We start from the raw sequence: 20,662 nt of genomic DNA on the forward strand, positions 1-20,662 counted from the left end.
GGTTTGATCACTGTCTGTCAGTTTGCCTGCTTGTCTGGCTCATGTAACAAAACCAGAGGAGACTGTAGGTTTGATCTCTGTCTGTCAGTTTGTCTGCTTGTCTGGCTCATTATGAAACAAAACCAGAGGAGACTGTAGGTTTGATCTTTGTCTGTCAGTTTGTCTGCTTGTCTGGCTCATTATGTAACAAAACCAGAGGAGACTGTAGGTTTGATCTTTGTCTGTCAGTTTGTCTGCTAGTCTGGCTCATTATGTAACAAAACTAGAGGAGACTGTAGGTTTGATCTCTGTCTGTCAGTTTGTCTAGCTCATTATGTAACAAAACCAGAGGGGACTGCAGGTGTGATCTCTGTATGTCAGTTTGTCTGCTTATCTGGCTCATTATGTAACAAAACCAGAGGATACTGTAGGTTTGATCTCTGTCTGTCAGTTTGTCTGCTTGTCTGGCTCATTATGTAACAAAACTAGAGGAGACTGTAGGTTTGATCGCTGTCTGTCAGTTTGTCTGTTTGTCTGGCTCAGTATGTAACAAAACCAGAGAAGACTGTAGGTTTGATCTCTGTCTGTCAGTATACCTGATTGTCTGGCTCATTATGTAACAAAACCAGAGGGGACTGTAGGTTTGATCCATGTCTGTCAGTTTGTCTGCTTGTCTGGCTCATTATGTAACAAAACTAGAGGAGACTGTAGGTTTGATCTCTGTCTGTCAGTTTGTCTGGCTCAGTATGTAACAAAACCAGAGGAGACTGTAGGTTTGATCTCTGTCTGTCAGTTTGTCTGCTTGTCTGGCTCATTATGTAACAAAACCAGAGGGGACTGTAGGTTTGATCTCTGTCTCTCAGTTTGTCTGATTGTCTGGCTCATTATGTAACAAAACCAGAGGAGACTGTAGGTTTGATCTCTGTCTGCCAGTTTGTCTACTTGTCTGGCTCATTATGTAACAAAACCAGAGGAGACTGCAGGTTTGATCTCTGTCTGTCAGTTTGTCTGCTTGTCTGGCTCATGTAACAAAACCAGAGGAGACTGTAGGTTTGATCTCTGTCTGTCAGTTTGTCTGCTTGTCTGGCTCATTATGTAACAAAACCAGAGGAGACTGTAGGTTTGATCTTTGTCTTACAGTTTGTCTGCTTGTCTGGCTCATTATGTAACAAAACCAGAGGAGACTGTAGGTTTGATCTTTGTCTGTCAGTTTGTCTGCTAGTCTGGCTCATTATGTAACAAAACTAGAGAAGACTGCAGGTTTGATCTCCGTCTGTCAGTTTGTCTGGCTCATTATGTAACAAAACCAGAGGGGACTGCAGGTTTGATCTCTGTCTGTCAGTTTGCCTGCTTGTCTGGCTCATTATGTAACAAAACCAGAGGAGACTGTAGGTTTGATCTCTGTCTGTCAGTTTGTCTGCTTGTCTGGCTCATTATGTAACAAAACCAGAGGAGACTGTAGGTTTGATCTTTGTCTTACAGTTTGTCTGCTTGTCTGGCTCATTATGTAACAAAACCAGAGGAGACTGTAGGTTTGATCTTTGTCTGTCAGTTTGTCTGCTAGTCTGGCTCATTATGTAACAAAACTAGAGAAGACTGCAGGTTTGATCTCCGTCTGTCAGTTTGTCTGGCTCATTATGTAACAAAACCAGAGGGGACTGCAGGTTTGATCTCTGTCTGTCAGTTTGTCGGCTTGTCTGGCTTTTTATGTAACAAACCCAGAGGGGACTGTAGGTTTGATCTCTGTCTGTCAGTATACCTGATTGTCTGGCTCATTATGTAACAAAACCAGAGGGGACTGTAGGTTTGATCCATGTCTGTCAGTTTGTCTGCTTGTCTGGCTCATTATGTAACAAAACTAGACGAGACTGTAGGTTTGATCTCTGTCTGTCAGTTTGTCTGGCTCAGTATGTAACAAAACCAGAGGAGACTGTAGGTTTGATCTCTGTCTGTCAGTTTGTCTGCTTGTCTGGCTCATTATGTAACAAAACCATAGGATACTGTAGGTTTGATCTCTGTCTGTCAGTTTGTCTGATTGTCTGGCTCATTATGTAACAAACCTAGAGGAGACTGTAGGTTTGATCTCTGTCTGTCAGTTTGTCTGTTTGTCTGGCTCAGTATGTAACAAAACCTGAGGAGACTGTAGGTTTGATCTCTGTCTGTCAGTATACCTGATTGTCTGGCTCATTATGTAACAAAACCAGAGGGGACTGTAGGTTTGATCTTTGTCTGTCAGTTTGTCTGCTTGTCTGGCTCATTATGTAACAAAACTAGAGGAGACTGTAGGTTTGATCTCTGTCTGTCTGTTTGTCTGGCTCAGTATGTAACAAAACCAGAGGAGACTGTAGGTTTGATCTCTGTCTGTCAGTTTGTCTGCTTGTCTGGCTCATTATGTAACAAAACCAGAGGGGACTGTAGGTTTGATCTCTGTCTGTCAGTTTGTCTGATTGTCTGGCTCATTATGTAACAAAACCAGAGGAGACTGTAGGTTTGATCTCTGTCTGCCAGTTTATCTACTTGTCTGGCTCATTATGTAACAAAACCAGAGGAGACTGCAGGTTTGATCTCTGTCTGTCAGTTTGTCTGCTTGTCTGGCTCATTATGTAACAAAACCAGAGGAGACTGTAGGTTTGATCTCTGTCTGTCAGTTTGTCTGCTTGTCTGGCTCATTATGTAACAAAACCAGAGGAGACTGTAGGTTTGATCTCTGTCTGTCAGTTTGTCTGCTTGTCTGGCTCATTATGTAACAAAACCAGAGGTGACTGCAGGTTTGATCTCTTTCTGTCAGTTTGTCTGCTTGTCTGGCTCATTATGTAACAAAACTAGAGGAGACTGTAGGTTTGATCTCTGTCTGTCAGTTTGTCTGTTTGTCTGGCTCAGTATGTAACAAAACCAGAGGAGACTGTAGGTTTGATCTCTGTCTGTCAGTATACCTGATTGTCTGGCTCATTATGTAACAAAACCAGAGGGGACTGTAGGTTTGATCTCTGTCTGTCAGTTTGTCTGGCTCATTATGTAACAAAACTAGAGGAGACTGTAGGTTTGATCTCTGTCTGTCAGTTTGTCTGGCTCAGTATGTAACAAAACCAGAGGAGACTGTAGGTTTGATCTCTGTCTGTCAGTTTGTCTGCTTGTTTGGCTCATTATGTAACAAAACCAGAGGGGACTGTTGGTTTGATCTCTGTCTGTCAGTTTGTCTGATTGTCTGGCTCATTATGTAACAAAACCAGAGGAGACTGTAGGTTTGATCTCTGTCTGCCAGTTTGTCTACTTGTCTGGCTCATTATGTAACAAAACCAGAGGAGACTGCAGGTTTGATCTCTGTCTGTCAGTTTGTCTGCTTGTCTGGCTCATGTAACAAAACCAGAGGAGACTGTAGGTTTGATCTCTGTCTGTCAGTTTGTCTGCTTGTCTGGCTCATTATGTAACAAAACCAGAGGAGACTGTAGGTTTGATCTTTGTCTTACAGTTTGTCTGCTTGTCTGGCTCATTATGTAACAAAACCAGAGGAGACTGTAGGTTTGATCTTTGTCTGTCAGTTTGTCTGCTAGTCTGGCTCATTATGTAACAAAACTAGAGAAGACTGCAGGTTTGATCTCCGTCTGTCAGTTTGTCTGGCTCATTATGTAACAAAACCAGAGGGGACTGCAGGTTTGATCTCTGTCTGTCAGTTTGTCGGCTTGTCTGGCTTTTTATGTAACAAACCCAGAGGGGATTGTAGGTTTGATCTCTGTCTGTCAGTTTGCCTGCTTGTCTGGCTCATTATGTAACAAAACCAGAGGGGAATGCAGGTTTGATCTCTGTCTGTCAGTTTGCCTGCTTGTCTGGCTCATTATGTAACAAAACCAGAGAGGACTGTATGTTTGATCTCCGTCTGTCAGTTTGTCTGCTTGTCTGGCTCATTATGTAACAAAACCAGAGGTGACTGCAGGTTTGATCTCTGTCTGTCAGTTTGTCTGCTTGTCTGGCTCATTATGTAACAAAACCAGAGGAGACTGTAGGTTTGATCTCTGTCTGTCAGTTTGCCTGCTTGTCTGGCTCATTATGTAACAAACCCAAAGGATACTGTAGGTTTGATCTCTGTCTGTCAGTTTGCCTGCTTGTCTGGCTCATTATGTAACAAAACCAGAGGAGACTGTAGGTTTGATCTCTGTCTGTCAGTTTGTCTGCTTGTCTGGCTCATTATGTAACAAAACCAGAGGGGACTGATGGTTTGATCTCTGTCTGTCAGTTTGCCTGCTTGTCTGGCTCATTATGTAACAAAACCAGAGGGGACTGCATGTTTGATCTCTGTCTGTCAGTTTGCCTGCTTGTCTGGCTCATTATGTAACAAAAACAGAGGAGACTGTAGGTTTGATCTCTGTCTGTCAGTTTGTCTGCTTGTCTGGCTCATTATGTAACAAAACCAGAGGAGACTGTAGGTTTGATCTCTGTCTGTCAGTTTGTCTGCTTGTCTGGCTCATTATGTAACAAAACCAGAGGAGACTGCAGGTTTGATCTCTGTCTGTCAGTTTGCCTGCTTGTCTGGCTCATTATGTAACAAAACCAGAGGGGACTGCAGGTTTGATCTCTGTCTGTCAGTTTGCCTGCTTGTCTGGCTCATTATGTAACAAAACCAGAGGAGACTGTAGGTTTGATCTCTGTCAGTTTTCCTGCTTGTCTGTTCAGCATTCTGCCCATCTGCATAACTGGATCATGTGATTTCTCAAAAGACACTTAAGATAATAGGAAAACTGGTATACTTATGAAGGGAAATTTGAGGATAACACTTGACCTTTTGTTTTTAACCATAAGTCAAATGTCAGGTCACAGCTAGCCAAATCATGCTTTTGTCCCAAAAGTTGTTGCTAAAGGTAATATTGTGTACTCCCTTAATGCAAACTGAGTCTCTGGTTATGTGCCTTATCAGTTATTTCCTTCATATCCTGTAATGTCACTGTGATTTGGACACAAAATACTGATATTTATGAATACTACAACCTGTTAAAAGGATTAATAGTTTAGCCATTGGCATTGTGAAAATAATGTGTGTAAAAGAACTGGAATGATAACAATTCAAAATAATACAATACAAAAAGATAACATACATGCTTAGAAAATGCATATTTAACCCTTAAAGCGCTGGAGCTGAATTTTAAAGGCCTTTGCAAACAGTTTGGATCCAGATGAGACGCCACAGAACGTGGCGTCTCATCAGGATCCAAACTGTTTGCTATTTTGATAGTATTCTTTGAAAAAAATCGAAGAAAATGCTAATTTTAGAAATTCTGCAGACGACATTTAAGCAGACGACAAATTTCCCAGCATGCAAAGGGTTAAGTCTAGGTATTTTCAGCTTTAACACAAAACTTTGGCAATTAGTTGTTTTTACTTTGTTTATATTTGGCGATTATTATGAAGAATTAAATTTTGTTTTGAAAACATTTTTAAGGTGTTTTTGTATTAAAAGAGAACATGTGCAGTGCGAATATTATAGTAAACTTATCATATACCTATTTATAAATCATCTAATCAACTGTCATCATTGTACCACGCTACTGTCAAATATTCTACTTTATAAGGCGTGTTCAAGTCTAATATATTTTGTATTGGATGGTCCGTGTTTTAAGAATTCATTTCTTTGCCAACTTGGAATTAATCCTTCACAGAAATTTTGACAGAACTTACCTCAACTTGAAACCAGATTATTGCAGATCCGTGAAAACATAAGTGAAAACATGGTGAAAACATAAGTCTTTCATATAAATATGCAAAAATGGGTCTTATGCCATATGCGGCCAGGGTAGCTTCAGACAAGTGTAGGCAATTGCGTTATAAGTCTGGAGCTACCCTGCCCACTAATGAGACTATGAAACCTTGCATGACTTCAAAGTGGACATGGTATATTCTGACCAGACTACCCAGAAGCTCACAACTAGTTATCATTTATTTATTGTTTTCTACCCAGTTCATATATTGTCTTTAATATTTCAGAAAATTGTAGAGGCCTTGAGAATAAAGGAAGATTGCCGCGGGTTTCGAGGAAATCCTTTGAAGGTAGATAACCTTTGCCCGCTCAGAAACAAAGTGAAAATGGCTATATGCAACCAGCATGAAAGCAGAACAGTCTCCAAGTTACTTGCAGTCTGTTCAGGTTTTATGCTGTTTGCTGCTCTTCAGTTTAGTCAGAAGAAAGCAATCCCATGGCATTTTAAATAATCAATTAAAAAATTCAGAAAATGCAGAACATATAATTGGTACATGTAAGCAATTGTTTTCAAATTAAAGAAATATTGAGTATCCATTTACATTTTTGACTGTATATATGACTTGGATTTTTTTACCTAGGGACCAGACAATTTCTTGGTAAGAGCTTTTCAAGGATTGTTGTATATTTTGCTAGTGAGGTATAATAATATTATTAAAAGAAATTCTATCTAGTGGTGATTGAAGTTTCTTACTTGATTCTTTTTTATTAGCTCGGCTGTTTTTGAAGAAATCCCGAGGTATTGTCATAACCAGCTTGTCTTCTGGCGTCGTGCTAAAACCTTTACATTTTGTTAACCTTTTGAACATTGGCTCTAAAATCAAAGTGCTTCCACCTACAACTTTGAAACTTCATATGTAGATGCAACTACACGCCACACCCATTTTGGGGTCACTAGGTCAAAGGTCAAGGTCACTGTGACCTCTAAAAAATAAATAAATTCTGATAAGCTTTCATTTATTCAAAACTGCATCCGCAGCCGAGCGTTTTCACCCGTTATGCGGTGCTCTTGTTTATTTTTCTATGTTCACACTGAAAATAATCACATTAATATGAGTTTGTCTAATTAATTACTGATTCCCTTAGCATTGAATTTAATTAAAATCTATGTTAAATGTCTAGATAACTTTATTAATTAAAGTTAATGATACAACTGAACCTTTCGGTAATGTTATTATTGCAAACAATGGAGTTTGTTTGGAAATTCACTATGGTTATCTCAAATTTTATGCCCCGGATCGAATGATCGGAGATATATTTTATCCCATTTTCACCGCGACATTGACGGTATAACACGTTGTGGAATATACTTGCTTGTATTCAACACTGTGGAATATACACAAAATGTACCTGTCGCGTGCACGGACTACTTTTTAAATGACGTCATGCGATATGCGCTAAAATTAGGTCGATATTGTTTGGTTCATTGATCGAATTTTAAGGTCACCCATTAGAAGAAAATGTGCATATTTTGCAGAAAAAAATATATAACACATTCACCAAAAGAAATGTTGAAATAAAATATAAAATTACATGATTTTTGTTTTGTTATTTTTTTAATTTATATTTACTTTACCACTGAATGATTTTTCATAAGAAACAAAGTCGACAAAACTTAAGCTTCAAAATTATACGACCTTCAACCTTTAAATCTAGTCATATGACATAATTTTTCGCCATCCGTATAATGAATCAGCTGATTGATGGCGTCATAAAATGACATACTTATTGCGTCATTTTCCCCATTTTTTTTTACGATTTATTATAAACGCGACTTATTTCACATGTTTTCTACATGTACTGTATGTCGACATATCTGAATTGTCAATTTATCACATTTGACTTATTTCGTGTAATGTGCATTGTTTATAACCAAAGCATATAGATCTACTTTTGACATTTAACTTAAATATTAAGAATGTACAACAAGCCATACACATATCGCACAGTTCATGAATAATCTGCTATGTCTGCTTTCCTATTTAATTCACGTTAGGCATAGAGCTGTGTAAAGTATAAGATGGTAAAAATAGCACCACACTGGAATTGGGAACGTCCCATTTTGTACACGGGTATTTTCTACTCATTTATCTGTTGTGTACTGGAATGTTTTCCATTCTGTGTGTATTTATATATTAAATTATTTTTTCGTACAATAAGGGCATTTACCATAGATAAATAAAACATTGTGCAAGTTTAAACATAATTATGTTTGTATGCAGAAATCTGCAAATGCAACCGAGTTTACCAACTGCTATTATTAGATAAACTGCTCCGGTTCATTTGAACAGCAGTAATGTAGAGTACATGACGTAGCCTGTGACGAAGAAGAAAGTTTATCGCGTTCATAAACTCATTTGATACTTGTGTCGTTCCCTGTTCTCGGGGAAATGATTTTAACATGAGCGCCATTGATGCATCGCATCACACACGGCATACCCATAACATTATATAAAAAACACGTTCTGCGCGTCCTTAAATTCGTCGTCCGAAGTCGGAAAACGTATTGCCCTGTATATTTTGTCAAATAAAGTGTCAGTCGCTGCAATGGTCTGTTTACTTGTCAAAATTGTCAAGGTCGTCGATAGCTAAGGAAACTTCAGCGTACAGTTTATTTAGTATTGACAGAGCTGTACAAAGTCGCGCCAGTCAACAATCACAAAAAGCGACATTTAAAGTTATGGTAGCCAGAACTAGGTCGTCGATGGTGTACATGTATGTTGACATCGACAGCATTTTGTCAGGAGCAATCGCCGCCATATTGGATTTTGATAGTTTTCTTTAGAAAATAAAATGAATTATAGTAAAGTAAAATCATCTTTTCGCGGTTGTAATGTATTAAAATTCGCATACTGCGCAAAATTGAATGTAGGCATATGGTGATATTTTTACTTGTTTTACAGTTTGTGTGTGAATTTTTTAAAGACTATTTTGCGTACCAGAACAAATACATGTATATCACTACGCATGGTTACATTTGTTAGATTTTAAGCGCTTTTATGACTGAATTAAAATTATTGTTAAGGTTATTAGATCTATTTATGTTAAATGTCACGTTGAAAAAATCAAATGGGATAAATAGAATACTAGGATAAGCGTTCAATACCAAGAAGTTTATGTTGCTCGGCTCGAACACCGAAAGCGCTCGCCAAGGCTCGCGCTTCCGGCGTTCTAAGCCTCGCAACATAAACTTCTCTGTATTCAACGCTAACCTTAGGTATTCTCTATGTTTTTTGCCTGTCTGTGTGTCTGTCATTCTGTCCCAAAACATTAATCTTGGTCATAACTTTTGCAATATTGAAGATAGCAACTTGATATTTGGCATGCATGTGTATCTCATGGAGCTGCACATTTTGAGCGGCGAAAGGTCAAGGTCAAGGTCATCCTATAAGGTAAAAGGTCAAATATATGGCTTCAAAGGGGCGCAGTAGGGAGCATTGTGTTTCACAAACACAGCTCTTGTTTATCATTAACTTGAGTTTGTGTCAAAGGCTGTCTTATTAGGATATGTCCGTTTTAATGGAGTAAAAATAAGATCTAGAATTCTTGAAATTTCATTCTATTGTAAAAACCATTGAATTGGTCTTTGGGAAATTCTGCCTTAATTCATGTGCATTAAGTGTCAATCTAGAATAGCCTGTGAAGTTTGCAAAGGCCTATTCTTGGACAATGCTAGCCTGTGAAGTTTGCAAAGGCCTATTCTTGGACAATGCTTTCTGCTTAGACTGGATTTTAATCTAGAAGAGACTTATTTCCTTTCACCAAAATTAACTTAAAGGCGTGAGCCCGTGCAGAATGCACAGGCTAATCTGAGACAATTACTGAACGCACAAGCATTCTTTCTGGGTTTTTTCCAGAGCGCTGCTCAAATGTTAGCCATGTTCAACAAAACAATTTTTTTGCAAACAAATTTAGTAATAGATATGTGCTGCTGAAATATTTGTTTAAGTTTATTTGTCTGATAACACTAGACAATGTGTACCAGGTATTTACATTATTTAGGTAGTACTTTAGATAAACATACTTGAAATTGTCTCAACCACAGTTTGAATTATGACCTGAAAATTTTGACAAATAAGTTTGTTTAGCAATTCACAATACGTCACAAAACAGTTTTTGTGTACACAAAGTGGTTATAAAATGTCTGGTTATGTGACTTTAAATTTTTTTACAAGCATTCAAGAGCATATTAACTAGAAATGTTGTTTATTATGGCTTGAAATGTGAGTTGTGCTGATAACTGTAGTGGTATCAATAAGAAACTACTGCAGATCTCAGGTCAAATAAAATAAAATTGAAGCAAATAGACATGTAGTGAAAATTACCATCTCTGAAGTTTAAGAGACACAAAGAATAAAAATATTATACAGTCCACTCTCGTTATCTCGAAGTCGGCGGGAATAAGAAAATATATCGAGATAACGAGAGTTCGAGATATCCGATTTGGCGTTTTTAAAGAAAAAAAAAGACGAATATTTACCTTGTTTTTAACATAAATATACCTGCTAAGTGGTCTAACTAAAGCCGTCACCGTGTGGCAGAATACTCTCTTCCTGATATACATGTATACGCGTTTTTACGAGGCATGATTAAATTTAAATGCTTAAAATGACGTTTTAAGTATTACATAATTGCATGAACACATGCGGTTATAATTTTTCTAAACTGTCGAGTAAACATCCGGTAATGTTGCTATTTATAGTTATGATGCAATTGACGTCCAATCAAGACGAGGGTTTTCCATCTGAACATGCGTAAATCACGTTCCAGAATACTGAACATTTTGTAGTTTGAAATGCAAAGTTCAATCGGTTATAAAATAAAAAAATATATTTCGGCCTTTCGGCAGGCGGTGCATTAATTGCAGTAAATTGATGTTAAAGTGACAGTTAAAGTGACAGGCCTTACTCAAGTTTTAATTGCTAACAACATTACACACGTGTGATCATTGATGCAATCAACGGATCGATTTCCTACCGCACAGTATCGGGAGCAGCCGGGCGAAGCGGGGCGGTGAAGTATCAAAGGAAATTTTTCTCACCTTTTGCCGACACTGGGACAGTTATTCGCACTTCGAGATAAACCACAGTAAATACATGTAAAATCTGGACTCAGGACAAAATTTTATATCGACATATCGAATTATTCGACATAACGAAAATCGAGATATGCGATGTTTATTTATATAGATAAAGAAGGAAAAAAGTTGGGACATTGAGCTTACTTCGACATATCGAGAATATCGAGATATCCGATGTCGACATAACGAGAGTGGACTGTATGTATAATAAAATATCATGAGTTGTCATTAATTATTTGATTAAAATAATTTCCTAATAAAATCTTTAAATAAAGAACTTCTGATTGTTTCTCATGACTGGCAAAATAGGATAAGTGACAGTTTAGTCAGGATAAGTGACAGTTTAGTGAGAATAAGTGACAGTTTAGTCAGCATAAGTGACAGTTTAGTCAGGATAAGTGACAGTTTAGTCAGGATAAATGAAGTTAAGTTGGGACAAGTGACAGTTTAGTCAGGATAAGTGACAGTTTAGTTAGGATAAGTGATGGTTTAGTCAGGATAAATGACAGTTTAGTCAGGATAAGTGACAGTTTAGTCATGATAAGGGACAGTCTAGTTAGGATAAGTGACTGTTTAGTCAGGATAAGTGGCAGTTTAGTCAGAATAGGTGACATTTTAGTCAGGATAAGGGACAGTTTAGCTAGGATAAGTGACAGTTTAGTCATGATTAGTTACAGTTTAGTCAGGATGTGGGACAGTTTATGTCAGGATAAGTGACAGTTTAGTCAGGATAAGTGACAGTTTAGTTAGGATAAGTGACAGTTTAGTCATTATTAGTTACAGTTTAGTCAGGATGTGGGACAGTTTAGGTCAAGATAAGTGACAGTTTAGTCAGGATAAGTGACAGTTTAGTCCAAATAAGTGGAAGTTTAGTCAGGATAAATGAAATTTAGTAAAGATGAGTGACAGTTAAGTCAGGATAATTGACAGTTTAATCAGGAAAAGTGACAGTTTAGTCAGGATAAGTGACATTTTAGTCAGGATAAGTGACAGTTTAGTCAGGATAAGTGACAGTTTAGTTAGGATAAGTGACAGTTTCGTTAGGATAAGTGGCAGTTTAGTCAGGGTAAGTGAAAATTTAGTCAGGACGAGTGACAGTTTAGTCAGGATAAGTGACAGTTTAGTTAGGATAAGTGACCGTTTAGTCAGGATAAGTTACAGTTTAGTCAGGATAAGTTACAGTTTAGTCAGGATAAGTGACAGTTTAGTCATGATAAGTGACAGTTTAGTCAGGATAAGTGGCAATTTAGTCAGGATGAGTGACAGTTTAGTCAGGATAAGTAATAGTTTAGTTAGGATAAGTGACCGTTTAGTCAGGATAAGTTAAAGTTTAGTAAGGATAAGTTACAGTTTAGTCAGGATAAGTGACAGTTTAGTCAGGATAAGTGACAGTTTAGTCAGGATAAGTGACAGTTTAGTCAGGATAAGTGATGGTTTAGTCAGGATAAGTGACAGTTTATTCAGCATAAGTGACAGTTTAGTCAGGATAAGGGACAGTTTAGTCAGGATAAATGACATTAAGTTCACTAGTATGTCAGGATTATTAGATTCAATAGTTAATGTTGAGCCCTGAACTTAAACCATAAGATGGATATACTGTGGCATAAAAACATATTTTATATTCTAAATGGTTCTTTAGACAGTAATTTTATATTATTAACTGAGTAATTTGTATCTCCCTGGTTACCATGGATTGTTTTCTGATTGTCAGTGATTAGTTTAAAGGCTAGATTTTCGTTTAATGAAAGTTTAGGGTTGAGACATTTTAGCACTTTCTATATCATATAAATTTATTATTACATACTGATGGTGTTTTGATTTGGAAGTTTGTGAAATGTGGGACGACACTTTGCGCAAATGCATTTTGCGCAATTTTCCCAGAATGCCACTAAATTGTGTTTCAAATGTTAACAATCTTTTTCAAACACAGAAGAAGGTTCCAGCCAGCACCCCAACCAATGACGAGGAGAATGCACCTCCCCGGCAACAGCAATACAGAAAGTGGGGACCGGCAAAGTCTGCTGATCCCAAGCACTTTGAGGATGTTATCAGGTACATGAACAATGTGTTTTTTAGCTCCACTGGCCAAAGGCCAGCGGGGCTTATGTCATGGTCCTGTGTTCGTCGTGTGTGCGCCCGTGCGTGCGTTAACTTTTTCTTTAAACATCTTCTTCTCCTAAACTACTGGTCCAAATCTGATGAAATTTCTCAGGAATGTTCCTGTGGTGAACCTCTTTCATATTTGTTCAAATTATGCCCCTGGGGTCAAATTTGACCCTGCCCCGGGGATTCAAAAAATTGAAAATTTGCTTATATAAGGCCTATTTTGTGCAAACTATAAATCTTCTTGTCCATAACCATTAGGCCTAGGGCTACCAAATTTGGTATGTATTGACATCTTATAGTCCTCTACCAAGTTTGTTCAAATTATGCCCCTGGGGTCAAATTTGACCCTGCCCCGGGGGGGTCAAAAAATTGAAAATTTACTTATATAAGGCCTATTTTGTGCAAACTTTAAAAATCTTCTTGTCCATAACCATTGGGCCAAGGGCTACCAAATTTGGTATGTAGTGACATCTTATAGTCCTCTACCAAGTTTGTTCAAATTATGCCCCTTGGGTCAAATTTGACCCTGCCCCGGGGGGTCAAAAAATTGAAAATTTACTTATATAAGGCCTATTTTGTGCAAACTTTAAAAATCTTCTTGTCCATAACGATTGGGCCAAGGGCTACCAAATTTGGTATGTAGTGACATCTTATAGTCCTCTACCAAGTTTGTTCAAATTATGCCCCTGGGGTCAAATTTGACCCTGCCCCGGGGGGTCAAAAAATTGAAAATTTACTTATATAAGGCCTATGTTGTGCAAACTTTAAAAATCTTCTTGTCCATAACGATTGGGCCAAGGGCTACCAAATTTGGTATGTAGTGACATCTTATAGTCCTCTACCAAGTTTGTTCAAATTATGCCCCTGGGGTCAAATTTGACCCTGCCCCGGGGGGTAAAAAAATAGAAAATTTGCTTATATAAGGCCTATTTTGTGCAAACTTTAAAAATCTTCTTGTCCATAACCGTATGGCATAGGGCTACCAAATTTGGTATGTAGTGACATCTTATTGTCCTCTACCAAGTTTGTTCAAATTATGCCCCTGGGGTTAAATTTGACCCTGCCCCGGGGGGTTAAACAATTGAAAATTTGCTTATGTAAGGCCTATTTTCTGCAAACTTTAAAAATCTTCTTGTCCATTACCATTGGGTCTAGGGCTACCAAATTTGCCATGTAGTGACATCTTATAGTCCTCTACCAAGTTTGTTCAAATTATGCCCCTGGGATTAAATTTGACCCTGCCCCGGGGGGTTAAAAAATTTAAAATTTGCTTATATAAGGCCTATTTTGTGCAAACTTTAAAAATCTTCTTGTCAATAACCAATTGGCCTAGGGCTACCAAATTTGCTATATAGTGACATCTTATAGTCCTCTACCAAGTTTGATCAAATTATGCCCCTGGGGTCAAATTTGACCCTGCCCCGGGGGTTTAAAAAATTGAAATTTTGCTTATATAAGGCCTATTTTGTGCAAACTTTAAAAATCTTCTTGTCCATAACCGTATGGCATAGGGCTACCAAATTTGGTATGTACTGACATCTTATAGTCCTCTACCAAGTTTGTTCAAATTAAGCCCCTGGGATCAAATTTGACCGTTCCCCAGGGGTCACAAAAATGAACATATGCTTATATCGGGCCCATTTTGTGCAAACTATAAAAATCTTCTTGTCCGTAACCATTGGTCCTATTTCTACCAAATTCGGTAGGTAGTGACATCTAATAGTTCTCTACTTAGTTTGTTCAAATTATGCCCCTAGGAACAAATTTGACCTTGTCCCAGGGGTCACAAAAATGAACATATGCTTAAATAAGGCCTTTTTTGTGCAAACTTTAAAAATCTTCTTGTTCTTAATTATAGAGCTCAGGGCTACTAAATTTGGTATGTAGTGATATCTTATAGTCCTCTACCAAATTTGTTCAAATTATTCCCCTGGGCTCAAATTTGACCCGGCCCCGGGGTCACAAAACTGAACATATGACGATTACCAGTGGAGATTACTGCGGCTGTTTGGCTGTGACCAACAACAACATCAACATCTTGTAAACATGAGATAAAACCCTGTCATTTAGTGCCATTTTAGGTCAGATGGTGACTGCTTACAAAGGCATTGAAGTAAGAACATGTGTTATGAATGTTTTTCTTATAAACTGAAAAAAGTCAGGTTTTATTTAAATATGTCGAAAGTGACCATATATCCGGATGAAAATATTTTGGATGACATGTTAATTTCATGTCTTTTTTATAGTGTTAAAACCAGTTTAATAATATATTATTGATTTTAAAAACACAGCTTCCATGAACATAATTATTTCAAGGAAAGTCAATATATGATACTGCACGGTAAACTCAAACTTTGTATCGAAGAGAAGGTGTTGAAATTCATGAAGTGCAATGTCTTAACTATCGTATATGCTGCTTTTTAATAACTAATGATTCATTGTTCCATTTGTGAATCGTGACTGATCATGAATTGTTGAAATGATTGTCAATTGCTCAACAATCCATATATATTTCTGACCATTTTATAATTTTCTTAATATTAGTTATGAATTGATCTTAGAAGTCAAATGTATTACTTAATTAAATACATTTATAAATATAAAGAAAAAATCTTTAGATTATCATAATATTATCAGGCTTGTTGGTCTTAGGGATGTGTGGGTTTATGAGCAATTTCTCCTTTTATCACAATTATTTCTACCCTACCTGATCATTTCCTTCATATTCCATTTTAATTCAATTGACGTCTGCAACCTCTTTCAAATTGGGAAAGTCCAAAATGTGTTGTTTGGTAAAGGGTTAAGGAATTTTGATTCCTATGGGTCTTGTGAATCTGTTTCAAATCAAATGCGTAGATTTGATCTTCAGAATCTAAAAATATGTGAAATAGAAAGAACGACAATATCTTTTGGAGAGATAAATGTACCTACGTTATAAGCAAAGGACCTGTGCAACAATTCCCAGGCTTTTTTGTCTGTTTAGTTAACACGGTAGTAACTTTTTCCATATATAAAAATGCTCATCCTTCCAACTTTAAGCGCCCAGTGGGACGAGGGATAGAAAGAGAAAGTCACAATTTGCTTGAGTACATTTCAACCCATGCGCATTACATGTTTTTTTCGCAAAGAAAAAACAGTGGAGCGATGCAGGGCCATCATGGCCCTCTTGTTTGTTTAAGTTGGGACAAAATTTCCGCCTTATGTCCAATCTCCAAAAGTATATATTTTTCACAAATCACATCCAAAATATTCCAATTGAAAATAAAAAAGCATAATTTTTTATCACAATATTTATTTCATCTTTCTATTCACCTCTACAAACATAGTTATACGATATTGAAAGCACATTTATTCTAAAATTGAACGCATTTTTTAGAAAATAACCAAAGCAATCCCAATTTTATAAAGATAAAACTATGCATTTTTTCTCAGTCCAAAGCCCCTTGGTCCCATTTCCAAAATGGTGAAACAAACAATTAGGATTTTTTTCTGCCATCATCCATCCTTGATCATATCTGTTTTCTGTGTTTCAACCATTTTTAGCTCATCTATTTTTTGAAAAAAAATTATGAGCTATTGTCATCACCTTGGCGTCGGCGTTGACGTCCGGTTAAGTTTTGCGTTTAGGTCCACTTTTCTCAGAACGTATCAATGCTATTGCATTCAACTTGGTACACTTACTTACTATCATGAGGGGACTGGGCAGGCAAATTAAGATAACTCTGGCGTGCATTTTGACTGAATTATGTGCCCTTTTTATGCTTAGAAAATTGAAAATTTTGATTAAGTTTTGCGTTTAGGTCCACTTTTTTCAGAAAGTATCAATGCTATTGCATCCAAACTTGGTACACTTACTTACTATCATGAGGGGACTGGGCACAAAGTTAGATAACTCTGGCGTGCATTTTGACAGAATTATGTGCCCTTTTTATACTTAGAAAATTGAAAATTTTGGTTAAGTTTTGTGTTTAGGTCCATTTTATTCCTTAAGTATCAAAGCTATTGCTTTCATACTTGCAACACTTACTAACTATCATAAGGGGACTGTGCAGGCAAAGTAATGTAACTCTGACTGGCATTTTGACAGAATTATGTGCCCTTTTTATACTTAGAAAATTGAAAATTTGGTTAAGTTTTGTGTTTAGGTCCACTTTATTCCTACAGTATCAAAGCTTTTGCTTTCATACTTGCAACACTTATTAACTATCATAAGGGGACTGTGCAGGCAAAGTTATGTAACTCTGACTGGCATTTGGACGGAATTATGGGCCCTTTATACTTAGAAAATTGAAAATTTGGTTAAGTTTTGTGTTTTGGTCCACTCTACCCCTAAAGTATCATAGATATTGCTTTCATACTTGAAACACTCGCAAACTATCATAAGGGTACAGTAAAAGGACAAGTTGCATACCTCTGAATGTCATTTTTACGGAATTATGGCCCTTTTTTGACTTAGTAACTTTGAATATATGGGTAAATTTTGTGCTTCGATCCACTTTACTTCTTAAGTATCAAGGCTATTGCTTTCAAACTTCAAATACTTTCATGCTATCATGAGGTTACTGTACCTGGCAAGTTGAATTTTACCTTGACCTTTGAATGACCTTGACTCTCAAGGTCAAATTATTAAATTTTGCTAAATTTGCCATAACTTCTTTATTTATGATTAGATTTGATTGATACTTTGACAAAACTACTCTTACCTGACATACCAAAATAGACTCCACCCAAACCATCCCCCGTGCCCCCACCCCTCCCCCCCCCCCCCTGAATCTCCTCCACTATTTTTTTTTTTTTTTTTTTTTTTTAAGATCATCTCACAAATGACCACCACACCCTCACACTATACCCCCCCACACCCCCCCCAATTTTTTTTTTCAAATGGTTAAAAAACACAACTATTTATTTTTATTATTTTATGTTTGAAATACCGTCCAACCATCGCACCCAAGAATCCCCCCCCCACACCCCCCCTCCCCCCACCCGAATCCCCCCCCCCCCTAATTTTTTTTTTTTTTTAAGATCATCTCACAAATAACCACCACACCCTCACACTATACCCACCCCCCCCCCCCCCCACCTCAAACCCCCCCCCCCCAATTTTTTTTTTTTGAAACAGTTAAAAAACACAAATATTTATTTTTATTATTTTATGTTTGAAATACCGTCCAACCATCGCACCCAAGAATCCCCCCCCCCCCCACCCCCCCCCACCCCCCCCACCCCGAATTTTTTTTTCATTTTTTTCACATTTTTGGAAGATAATGTAATAAATGTCCACACCCCCACACTATACACCACTCTTCACTCCACCCCTCCCTCATTTGTGATTGAAAATGAGAGTCCCTTCACCTTTAAAAAGAAAATAGATGAGCAGTCTGCACCCGCGAGGCGGTGCTCTTGTTTAACAAGAATTAGCCACAATTGTCAAAAACACAAAACAAGACAGCTCCAACCACATGTTTGATGAACTGACATAGAAAGCCAAATAGATGTTAAAGCTTTTAGTCATTGGTTCTGTATTTTCAATGTGGGAAAACGGGCTTTAATGCATATGCGTTAAGTGTCTTCCAAGATTAGCCTGTGCATTCTGCACAGGCTAACTAGGGAAGACGCTTTCTGATTATATGGAATTGTTCTGTTTAAGGAAGCCGTTTCTAAATGAAAATCCTGTTAAGGCAAAAGGTCTTGTCCCTGATAAGCCTGTGCCCACTTCTCAGGCTAATTTGGTACAACACTTTACGCCGATGCATTAGCCCAATTTTCCCTGACACAGCTCAAATGTTTAGTGACAACATAATCTGTTATGAGATACTGTTGAAATTTAAGAAGGACTTTGATTTTTAGAGCGTTCCTGGTCTCAGGACATCAGACATTGATAATAATAATTTCTTGATCTGACCTATATACCAGGACTGCAGATATTCTGACATTAAATTATAATCTCTTTCTCTTGATCTGAAGTATTTAACTCATTTATGCCTAGTGGACTCTCCCATTCTTCTAAATTGGATCAATTTATTTCCAAAATTAGGGATGTCTGGTATATTTATTTCTATATTTAGAATATTTCTTACAGAAATTCCTTTAAGCATCATGCAGCGTCTCATCTGGGTCTACGCTGTTTGCCAAGTCCTTTTTTTCTAGACGCTAGGCATAAATGGGTTAACTAGAGGACATTATTCAAAGCTCATCTGTTACATGATTGTTATCGTTAATTGTATCGAAAATCATGACTGAAAATTCAAATGAGAACTTATTTATAGACCTTGACACTTTTGGTCAAAATTAATATTTTCCAAATATGCATATTTGTCACAGACAAAATCCTCGCCATTTCACGTCCATAATCAACAACGGCGTCACGCGGTCAGAGAACCTCACCGGTATGATGAGCTTCGCGGAGCAGTATGGGTGGGACTTGACCAACACGCCCCTGACGGACACCATCATAGACGAGGTACAGAAGATGACGTCTATACGTGATGATCTGACGGGGCTAGAAGAGTGCTTTAAAAAAGTTTGTAAGGTAAGATAACTTGAACACAAATACAAAACAAACAAGAAACAACCAGTTAATGATGAGCTGATGTAGAAGCCAAATATATGTTAAAGCTCTTAGTAATTGTTTCTGTATTTATTTAGATTGCTGCATTTCCAATAAATGAGCTGCATTCTGCGAAAACGGTGTCAAATGCATGTGCCAAACGTGTTGTCCCAGAATAGCCTGTGCAGTCAACAAAGGCCTTTTTGATCTCTTTTTACCCCTCAGACTGCAGTTTGATAGTATCCTGAGTGTCCCTGCACCACTACCATGTTAATGTACTAGAGACTCATGAAAGTAGAGACACATTTTTAATTACTGGTATTTGGAATAATTGCAATTTCCTGCTATTTTATTTTTACTAGGGATAAGGATGAATACTTGAATATCGGAATATTTGAAAACGGGCAAAATATTCAAATTTGAAAATATTTTTAGAACATTTGTTGTTTATTGAAAACATATTCGGCTTAAAAAACAAAAGTTGGTGCAATTGCAAAGTTGCATTTAATGCAGAGTACAGACACTTGGGTATTTGTCAATATTGTCCTACACATGTTTTCAATAAACAACATGATTGCTTGATACCTGGCATAAAGAAGGGTATCAGTGTCTTTGGCTAGCCAATTGTCTGTCAGTTTTCAAGGGGGTAAGTGTACTATAGTGTTGTTGTTTATCAAAATCAGGTCCGATAATCGGCCCCATTCCCAATAGAAAAAAGTATATATTTTACCCAAATGGGAGCTCAAACTTCCCAATGCAAGTTTTCCAATTAAAAAAAAATTTTTTTTTAGATTTCAATATTTTGTTCATCTCCCAGCCATATAAGTTCACCATTTTTTAATATAATACTAGAACACTGGTATTCTCAATTTTGAAGCATTGTTTAGCAAAACAGCAATAACACTAATGAATATTCCAAAGTTATTCAGACCCATTATTTACTTTTACTAAAATATTTTCAATTTTACTGTTGCTTTTATTTTGTTGGCAATACCCACTGTCCAGCAATGTGACCACCTACCACATTCACAATAATCAATCAGTTTGTTAACATTAAAACTGTTCGCACAAAGTATATACAGAAGGGAAGTAAGGTCCCTATAGATTTGGAGGTCAAAAGATGAAATGGCAGGGGCATGCAATACAACAACCATTACCAAAATCTATCTACAGATGTACATATTGATGAAATAGCTGCATAGCA

The 20,662-nt window shown here is 37.2% G+C and overlaps 1 protein-coding gene across 5 annotated transcripts in view; it reads left to right on the forward strand.

Moving 5' to 3' along the window:
• LOC127844567 (uncharacterized) overlaps positions 1–20,662 on the forward strand; it is an 80,593-nt gene that overhangs the window by 12,152 nt on the left and 47,779 nt on the right. For 4 of the 5 annotated variants that reach the window (XM_052374921.1, XM_052374924.1, XM_052374922.1 and 1 more), the window contains exons 4-7: positions 5,953–6,015; positions 6,307–6,324; positions 12,736–12,857; positions 19,233–19,440. In XM_052374921.1, the coding sequence (XP_052230881.1) occupies positions 5,953–6,015; positions 6,307–6,324; positions 12,736–12,857; positions 19,233–19,440 (411 nt within the window). The remainder of the gene's footprint in view (positions 1–5,952; positions 6,016–6,306; positions 6,325–12,735; positions 12,858–19,232; positions 19,441–20,662) is intronic. The other variant, XM_052374923.1, reaches the window with a different exon arrangement.

Source organism: Dreissena polymorpha, chromosome 9, assembly GCF_020536995.1.
Source record: "Dreissena polymorpha isolate Duluth1 chromosome 9, UMN_Dpol_1.0, whole genome shotgun sequence".
NCBI classification, from domain to species: Eukaryota; Metazoa; Mollusca; class Bivalvia; order Myida; family Dreissenidae; genus Dreissena; species Dreissena polymorpha.